General features: G+C 42.6%; 1 protein-coding gene across 1 annotated transcript in view; it reads left to right on the top strand.

Moving 5' to 3' along the window:
* Positions 1-706: 706 nt before the first annotated feature.
* The window catches only part of LOC119459257 (RRP12-like protein), a 56,015-nt gene continuing 46,599 nt past the window's right edge, over positions 707-10,122 (top strand). The window contains exons 1-6 of the mRNA XM_037721076.2: positions 707-930; positions 3,905-4,076; positions 5,642-5,845; positions 5,916-6,021; positions 7,324-7,440; positions 7,979-8,117. Of these exons, the coding sequence (XP_037577004.1) occupies positions 762-930; positions 3,905-4,076; positions 5,642-5,845; positions 5,916-6,021; positions 7,324-7,440; positions 7,979-8,117 (907 nt within the window). The 5' untranslated portion in view covers positions 707-761. The remainder of the gene's footprint in view (positions 931-3,904; positions 4,077-5,641; positions 5,846-5,915; positions 6,022-7,323; positions 7,441-7,978; positions 8,118-10,122) is intronic.

Below are 10,122 nucleotides of genomic sequence, written 5' to 3'. Positions count from 1 at the left end.
TAAATCAAGATCCTTCAAGACGACAGATATTTGCGTAAATTTAGTGCCTATCTCGGAAGATGGCACCACTTTCCGAATGCACATTTGATAGGAGGTGTCAAAAACCCGATGTCTATGATGTGCTTTCAGCTCCCGTTTTCCGCCGCGTGCAGCCACCAAATACATAGCCTTTAAGATTTGCATTTATATCGAAAGGAAGTTAGCACTGGAGCGTAGATTTGTTCTTTTTGCATTGTCAAAAGAGAGAGAGAGAGAAAAAAAAAGGGAAAGGAAGCATGACGAAAAATTTGTTACTGTCTCACCCATGGTGCAGCAGGCAGGGCTTAGTTTATTATTTTAATTATTTTTATTTTACTAATTTTTATTGCCCAACACAATCCTTATGTCTCACCCATGGTATTACCAGTCGGCGGGTACCTTAACTGTGACAGTGAGAGAAAGATAGAGAGAACACAAATAAGAGCATGGCCTTTGAGATCTGTATGGATGTGGTTTAAGCTTAAACATCAAATTATGGCAATAGTTTAGCATCAGCAATCAGGATCATGAAATGCAATTTATTTCAGCAATTATAATTCAAAGGTAAGGTCAAGGTTTTAGATAATAATGCAGGCAGCCAATAGCGTTTCGTACTTGTGTCGGCTCTTTTGCTTCACACTAGAATATTCAAGCCAATCCACTCAGCCCGTGTTGCGAACTTGCGATTGCCTTTTGCGTCTCTAAAGCGGTGGGAAGGGGCACACGGGGCACGTGCGTTCACGATGTCGGGTAAAAAAGGTAGTACCAAGGGCTTTAAAAAGCCCTTGACTGTAAGAACAAAAACTAACCGAATTCGCAAAGGTCAGAGCAGTAGCGCCAACCCGAATCAACGGAAATTTCGTGATGAAGCGAAGAGCAAGGTGTTCGGCTTCGGAGCGTTCCCATCCAAAGGTTGGTATGCCGGACACGTGTTTTTTGTGTATATGGTTAGTTTCTCCATCAGCAAGCTTTACTTGTCAAGTAACTTTGGAAAATATCAGTGTGATGGACGTGCGCTGCGATTCTGTGTGCATGGACGTCTTGTGATAGCTAGCATTCTGCACGACGATCTGTGCAGATTGACAGCGTAGGCAAACCGTGCAGCGTGCCCACTGTCTGTGTCGTGCAGTGTCGCTGCCAGGATTTTTCGCCAGCTGGCTAGAGACAAAACCAAAGCACAAAGTGGACGAGGGTTCAATGCTGGGCTAACATATATTTTTTTTAATCATAAAGGGATATGCGTTTGGAAAGGTCACTATGGGTGAAACGTTTCCTCTTGTCTGTCCGCCATGCGTGGTGCGTGGATAAGTAGCTGATAGATGCGCCTTTGATGATAGATGCATCGTAGGAACGCTGACGTAAACCCTGCCGAGGTTGAGTGGCCATAGCTTCTATGATTTTGCATGAATTGCCTGTTTTCTTCTTCCTTAAGACATTGTGCCATGAAATTTGACTTTGCACGAGCAGTTCCTGCAAAGGAAATACAACGGACCACTGGGGAACAGACATGTTCCCCAGTGCTCCCTGTTCTTGTCTGTTAGCGCGCCTTCCCATGTGCCCGACGTAAACTTTAGCGCAGAACAAGCCGATGCAGTAGACGAAGCCGTATTTGGTGTACCGCGTCTTGAGTTTCTTGGTGTCGCCTCACTTTTGGCGGCTGACACTTTGCACGTAATTTGCTTCACATATCACAGTGCAAAAAGGAGCACTCTCACTTTTCCTCTGGCTGTCATCTTTGTTACTTCCTGTACTTAGCCTAAGGATGAAGAATCTGAAATAAAGAAAATGTTGCAAGAGTTGCTGCCAAGATTTGATCACATGCGAGGTGTCAGAAGACAGGTCCTTGCAATTCTTGTATCCGGACATTGACTTGTCCCTGGGTCATGCCTGCTGGTATTATGAACCTTGCTCAAAATAGGCCGTGCTGCCCTTCGAATCCAGTCATTTCAAGACTATAAGAATAGGGTTGGGCTGTGCTGATGGCCGCCCTGCAGAAATTTTGTCCCGAACAAATGTGGTGCAGCTTCATATGACAGATTTGCTGGCTTGAAGCAGGGGTCCCCACTGCTGTGTATGTCTGTACTGCCCTCCTTAGGGGAGAACGTAAAATAGCCAAATATTTTAGTCCTGATGCAACTTGTCCTACATTTGTGCCGTACGTGCATGGCTTCATGTGTAACTTATAGAAGACAGCTAGAAGACAAGTAGCACAAGTGCTCTTTTCAGCCCCAAACACGGCACACACTATGTGCATACATAATGATCGACAGGAGCAGCAAGGCTGCACCACAACACATGAATGCTGCTTTTAGCTTCTTCGCGAAACCAGTGTTGAAAAGTTGACACATCTGACACACCTATGCATCACTGCAGTGAATGCACCAGGAAATTACTGAGGACACAGTACTCCACGCTGTCCTTTCAACTGCAAGCACGTGAAAGTTGATATGAAGAGATTGTGCGTTTTGAAACACTTGAGCTTCGTGTAGTAGCCAGCCTCAGCTATCTGAACGTCAGTTGGCATTCCATGGTGAAAAGTCTTCCTCCTTAGAGCTGCCTCTGCTTTCTAGCATGCCTGCTTTTACCAGCGATGTCAGTGTGCATGTGGACACTTGAGTTCTCGCGAAGCATTGCTGGTTGGGAGGATGTAAATGAAATTGCTGCGATGCAATTGTGCGAGTTAAGTGTAGTGCGAAAATCGGTGGTCGTAACTGCCTGGGCTGAAATGCCTGTTAATAGTTTCCTATAATTCAGATGTATGTGCGTATATTTGATTATACACTCCAAAATCTTTGTGTGGGCCTGGGAATAGTTATCGTAGGCAGTGAATGCGATTCCAGCTTTTGTAAAAGTAGTATGCTAACAGCAACACTTCTTTTATAGTGCCCTTAGCTTTCAAGTTACTGTTTCCTTTTTTTTTTTTTTTTGGAAAAGGTACTTCGTTTATACCTCCGAATTCTGGCTGTGTGCCTTGTATTTGTATTGCTGTCTGACAGTGTTCGAAACCAGCTGATTATTTGCACACTTGTGCCAGCTTGACATGGTTGCAGTAGAGGCAGCTGTGTAGGTTACTCTGAAGATCATATCACACCATGATGAAACGTCCTTCGTTTAAAGTGTCATATTATGAAATTGGTATTTTGTACATCGATCTTTTTTTCCTTTCTATTTATCTATGTGCGATGGGGTAGTATATGTAATGCTGTCCATGTGAAGCACCACTTAATGGAAATGCCTTCAAGCAAAAAAGTAGGAGGAATTGTTACACATACATCTGAAATTATTAATCATAGATGCTACATTATTACCTGAAAAGTTTATTTTTATTTGTGTAATTTTCTTATGGGCATGAATTTAATTGTGCAGGATCCATTATACGATTGTTCTCATCAGTGTGGTTTACTGTGTGGCATAAGATTGACTTATTAGTGCAGACAATTCAGATTGAAGGCTGTGACAGCATGGTGCTATCATATTTCATGGTCTCCTTGCTGATAGCTTCTCTTCTGGGGCAAAAGTATGCAAGGTTGCTAGGTTGTTTTCATTTTGGAATGCATTTTAGTAATCCTCATATCCAGCCTTGACCAGTTGTTGCCACGATCTGTAGTAACAAAGGAAACTGCTTCAGAAATTAAAAATCTGAAGGACCACCAGTCTCCTGGTTTGCCAAGGCTCTTATTGTGGCAAAAGGGGACTGTTTGCTACTTTGAAAGTATAAACTTGCTCTTTGCATCACTGTTTCTTGAGTGTGCCTTTAGCTGTTGTAATGATCTTGAATATTTTTTTTTCGTGTTCATTTCTGTAAATGTTTTATTGCTGTGCAGGCGTGTTTGCTCATGCACATTTCCCCTTTACTGAAGTTGTTGCCTGTTCTTATGCATTCAAGGTGGCGGAACGCTGACAGTGGAGCAACTTCAGCAGCACAATGGTTGTGCGCATGATGAAACTTCTTCGGTTGGGCCAAACGATGCACAGGATCGACTCAGCATTGCTGAAACTGAAAGCAATCACACAGCTGAATCAGACTGGACGCTTGGCTCTATTTTAACCATGAACAAGCAAGTGGATTCGTTTTTTCATATGTTTCTCTGATGCTGATTTGTTTGTTCACATTGGTCATGTTGTAAAGTTTAGCAATGCTACCTTCTTTGGGTAGCACTTGTTGCTCTGCTGCTGTCTGTCAATTACAGTTTCTGATTTGATTGTGCATTTAAGCCTTTAAAGGGACACTAAAGACAAATACTAAGTTGACGTGGACCGCTTAAATACAATTCCAGAAACCTTGCAAGGCTTGTTTTGTGCCAAGAAGAGACTTGGTTTGCATCTGAAGGGTCCGAATATCTCCATCGCAATTCAAATCTCCTGCCACCTAACCGGGGAATGGTGACGCTGCATACGCCATCACCGCCCTTTGCTGCCGTCGGTGAATAAAACTGCCTGACAGACGGCGGTACGGTTTTTGCACAACAAGTGAACGCGCAGCCATGGAGAAACCGAGCCAAGACAGAGCGGTGGATTCGCCACTGCAGCTGCTTTTGGTCAAGTGGTGGGGACCGTTTTGGCATCCCGCGACATCACATGGAAGTGGAATTCTTTGCTACTTTGTGTGAGTTTCGCGAGCCAGCAAAACCAGCACAGCACTACGCGATAACGAAGCTTACTGAAACGAAAAAAACGCGGACGGAGCAGAGTCGAGCAAAAATGAAACTTTTCGAGCGACCGTGTCGTTGTCAAGGGTCAATGAGTTATTTTTTCTAAAAAATGAAATAGAACTGGACAAGTGGCATTCTTCTTTCATCTTATAATGCAATACAGTGCTGTTCTTATAACGAGTGGTTGAGTACTAGTGACAAAATTTAAATGAGGAGTGCCTTCGTCATTGGCAAGTACTTGAATGACCTGGGGGAGTCTCTAATCGTGACCTGCATTTACCTGAATTTCTCGATTACTAAGGCTCTGTTCGCGATAATATTGACGCCGTAGAGATTCTCGAGCACTAATCTATATTTGCCTTCAGTGTCCCTTTAAAGGCTTTAAAAATGCATTTCATCATCATGGCACTTTCTCTGAGAGTTGTGAATGTCCATTTATTTATACGAAATAATAGGGTATTGTTTTGTTTTCTTGCTAACGTCCATTTTACTTTCTCAAGTCTTAGAAAAAAGAAAAACCTGTGTCTTTTTTGTTCTTTCTTGATGAGACTGCTGACTTTTTATGCTTGCAGCTATTGCATCTGGGCTTGTATTCACCAAAATTCTCTTACCCAAGAGCATCCCCTTGGCTGGAATTTCAGTGCCCACCACTATTTGCAAATGTCTTGTTAATGTAATGATCGCCATGGTGGTGGCCAGAGGCAGATGGTACTTACGTAGACGTTTTACATCGATGGGTCGTAGTTCTATAGTATAGGCGACCTCACTGTCCCAAATTTCGAAGTGGTATTCTGTACATCATAGGTTGTCATTAAATGTGTGGCAGTTATGCCAACACATACAGCGTGAGGCAAAATGTAAACTGCAACATTCACAAACTCTTGTAAAGATTGCAAAGGTCTTAAATTATATACATTAATTTTTGTTCCTGCATTTTCATGCTCACTTTTCCTCTGCTCTGCTAATTACAGATTGCTTCACAAATGGGACCCCACATCGCCACTGCACAAAGAAATGTTAGCCATGTACAATGCATCAACTGAAATCATAAAGTCGAAGGGTGGTCAGCAGACTGACACCGAGTACTTTGCTGTTCTGATGACAACCCTGGAGGCTGTTGAGGCTGATATTTCAAGGACTTCAGCTGCTGCTTTACTCGCAATTTTTGCTAAGAGGTATGTGGGTTAACTTATTGTTTTTGTTAATTATATAATGCAATTCTTGCTGATTTATTTATTCTTGTAGGGTGCCTGCTGCAGTACTTAGGAAGAAATTTTCCTGGATAACAACAATGTGCATCAACTTCATGCAATCGTACGCGCAATCCACACAGGTCATGCTGCTTCGAAATGTACGTACACTAAATGACTGCGTCAGGGTGTCGGAAGGTTGTCTTTATTGACGTTGTGGTTATGCCAGTGCAAGTGTTAGCTGAACATGCTGTGTGCTTTCATAGCTGTCTTTGTGCAGTGCTTTTCCTTGTTGCTTAGATAAAAATGTTAATGAACTGATTGAGCTGTGAACCGCCAAGGGATGTTGGGGTTGAGGCTGAAGAATGTGATTAATCTCAATGTTGTCTTGCATGGTGTAACTGCCACTTGGAGGTGAAAATGGAGCACTGTTTTCTTAACCTATGTCAACCACACATTTATTTCACTGTTCATATTTGAATTGTCCAATTACGTATTGTTTTCTCAGGGTTTTACTCGTATTGGGATGTGCAGGAGCTTGTGCCCACTATGTGTAGGGGGCCCAAGCCTCCCAGAAGCACTCCCTCCCAAGCCTGTTGCGGTCCTCATTGGCTTGTGTTAACTGCATACTAGCTTGCTGTAAAGTTTCCAAGCATCTCAACTGGAGTCATTCAAGAATATTTTTTTCAGAAATAAAAACATTAGGGAACGTGTCGTTCACACCTTTAACTTCCCCAACGCACATAACACTATTCCAGATTACCTCTGTCATTGTTGCTTATTAGTTTTATGGAAGACAAGGTTAAGGAAAGTGCAAGAAAGGGAAAAATTGTCATCCACCCGAACTGTAGCACGAAGCCACGAAGGAAATCCATACTGGTTTCTCAGAAAGAAAGCCTCGCAGTCACATTTTCACATAAACTTTATTAAGAAAAAGAATTTTAAGTATAGGATACAATACTAGGTAGTACAATGCTTTGACATACATGATACACTCTATTAAGAAACATTTGACCTGGTCCGGGATTTGAAGCCGGGAGCAATACCTTTCTGGGACGGTCGCTCTACCATCTGAGCTAACCAGGAGGCTAGCAGATCGCAGAGCGAGTACGGATTAATCCACAACTCGAGGCACTGGGACCTTGAATATGGCAAATTAGTTCTGCCAAAGACTGCAAGGTGGAGGAAAGTTCGAGAAACTTGTATGGGGGATTCCTTTGTAGCCTCGTGCTAACATTTGGCTGAATGACAATTTTTTCTTTGCAGTTCCCCTTTTGTAAGTTGTGGCGGGTGGCGATGTAGGCACACATTCATTGAGCACACAGCATGAGCTTGCTTCTTGCTTTTAAATTCATTTAGTAAATAGTAGCAGCTATCTGGTGCAATGGTGCACATAGGTTGCATTAATTTTATTCTATGTCTTTAGTCAAGAGCGTAAAGTATTATTTTCATATTCTGTTCAGCTGCTGTGCTTGCTGAGTTCCTGCTTGAAGACGTTGGATCTGGCCACTTGGAGTGAGTCGTCTACACTGCAAGTTTTCAGCTTCATGTTTCCATACATTGTCCACAGCAGGCCTAAGGTAAGAACGAGGAACTGTATACTTTCTGCAGTCTGCCTTCTCTAAATCAACATTGTTAATATTAAGCAATCAGACTTGCCTACATTGCAGTCTTATGTGCACTTTTGGCAGCGAACATTTGTAATTTGTGTACCATTGTACCGAACTGATGACCTTGTTCATCAACGTAAAACTGCTTAAGGCGGGTGTCGCACACAGGTATTACAGTCGGACCCGGACATATCGAATCTGAAGGGGATCACAAAAAAGTACGATATTTTATTCATTATATTAAATAAAAATTTTATGCAAAAATTTTCAAGGGGATTTTACTGCTGTTTGATATACTCAATAATACATTATATGTGGGTTTGATATATACGGATTCGACTGTATTTGAAACAACTGCTTGAGGAATTTATTACAATGCCTTCACTGTGTTTTGTCCACTTCAGTCAGGATTCTTGTAGCTGAATTGTTTTCTTATTGTAACCTTGTATGATGGTATGGCTTGAATAGATTTTATTTATCCAGTAATTTTTGTTTGTTTTCCAACTAGCTGCGCAAGTTTGCTCAGAAGGCTATCTGCAACATCCTGACTGGCAGCAGCATCATGGCTGCAGCTGATGCTCCACTTACACACCCAGCAGTGCCTGCTCTTGTAGCATTCTGTCTCCCAATTGTAAAGTCATCGGCAGGTGAGCTTCATTTGTGAGGTCTAAGTTCTTGGGTTTATTTTTGTTTATTTAGGTCTACAGATGTCTTGTGATGACTGTTGGTCGTACGTACATTTGCATTAGACATGTTCTGACGTAAGGCATTCTTTTTCAGACACATTGTGGACATATCTGTATCATAGGTTGGCACACTTTTGAGTGCACTTACGCTAACCCATACTTATTCCATAGTTGTGAGTGTGAGGGAATTTTAGAAATGTTTTGAAAATAATGGCACTCACAATGACATGCCACTGACGTTGACATTGCCTCTGTTTTCTTTGATTCTCACCAATGCTTACTGTATTTGTATTTGCACTGTACCTAGTGGCTCTGGTTGGAATGTCTGCAGTCATTCACCAACTGTTGCTGTTGTTCATCACTTGCTTATTTCCAATCAAACATTAACTCTTGGCCTTGTGGCTGAAGCATTGGCATTTGACTGGTGGTGCTGAAAATCTTGGATGTCTTTCATCTCCTCACATGCTTTTTGTGTAGGCATGTGTCTTCACAACATGCTTACAACCACATTTTCACATAAACTTTATTAAGAAAAAGAATTTAAGTATAGGATACAATACTAGGTAGTACAATGCTTTGACATATATGATACACTCTATTAAGACGACATCCATTACAACGAAGCTCTTGATGCTCACGGACTAATGTGGTTCTGTGGTTTGAACATGCTACAGTATCGAGCTGCATGTCGAGCATTTAGTACAGCCACTGGGTACCCTCCATTCTGTCTGGTCTATGCTCGCTCCCCTCGCTGCTATCTTGACACTATTCTTCCTTTTACACTGGATGTGGATACCACGGTTTCCGAGTCTCTATCCCGTGCAGAAGAGGCTCAACGTATCGCTCGCCTACACACTCTGGCATCCTAACCGCACTCAAAGATGTGCTACGACACCCGCCATCAACACGTTTCTTACGCTAAAGGTGACCTTCTGTGGCTCTGGACGGCGCTTTGCGGGCGCAGTTTGTGCCAGAAGGTCTTGGCCCGCTTAGTTTGTCATTCTTGACCACCTCATCGATGTTACATACGTAATCTCTCATCTCACAAGTACTGGTTGCCGTTCGAGCAAGACACAGTTGACTCGAGTCATGCGCCTCGAGCCTCACCACCATCAATCCTCTGATTGACTAGCCCTGTAGGCATCGTCTGCGAACGGGGAATGAAACGTGTAAATGGATGGTAGAAGAAGGGGATCAAGTTAGACTACTGCGAGCGTCTCCATAGATGGCCTACCTTGAGCTGTCATCTCCCATCCTGTAAATAAACTTGACCCATCGTCACAATGTTTGTTATGTTTAGACAATGTGTAAACACTTGTTTGACCCTGTAATTGAAAATAATTAAAAAATTAATTAATTAATAAAGGACTGATTCGGTTATTACAGGATCTTGCTGTATACTGGTACAAAATTCTTCCTCCATTTATTATTAGGGGCAGGTGGGAACATGAAAGTGCAGGGACCTGCTCTGCATTTACTCCTGTGCATGTTTTTGATGCATCAAATGTTTGGCACCAAGGGACTGAATGCCGAAGTGACTTAGTAGCTCTGGCATTCTGCAGCTAAGCACAAAGATGGTTTGATTCCTGGCTGCACTTTGATGGGCCCAGGATGCAGAAGTGCTTGTGTAATTAAATTTAGGTGCACATGTAAAGGAGCTTGCAAGTTGCAAACCATTTTTTATTGAAGTGGAGAAATGCATTTGAAGTTAAAATAGGCTACTTCAGAAATACTTTGACGAAAAAAGTACTTCAATACGTTCAGCAGAAGCGGAGTTATTGGCAATCAAACACGTCCTGAGCGGTGCTTCTGTGCCTTGCACTGCGAAGGCTACGGCGGAGCGGGGCATGCCCACAACGCTCCGCCTTCAGAACCAGGAGTGAGTGCACGCTGGCAAGTGTATGTGTGGTCTGACCTTAAGTTACAGGTGGTTTGAGGCTAGTTGAGCGTTCAAAACTAGTCAAAA

The sequence above is a fragment of the Dermacentor silvarum genome, chromosome 1 (assembly GCF_013339745.2).
Source record: "Dermacentor silvarum isolate Dsil-2018 chromosome 1, BIME_Dsil_1.4, whole genome shotgun sequence".
NCBI classification, from domain to species: Eukaryota; Metazoa; Arthropoda; class Arachnida; order Ixodida; family Ixodidae; genus Dermacentor; species Dermacentor silvarum.
This window is presented reverse-complemented; position numbering and strand designations above follow the sequence as displayed.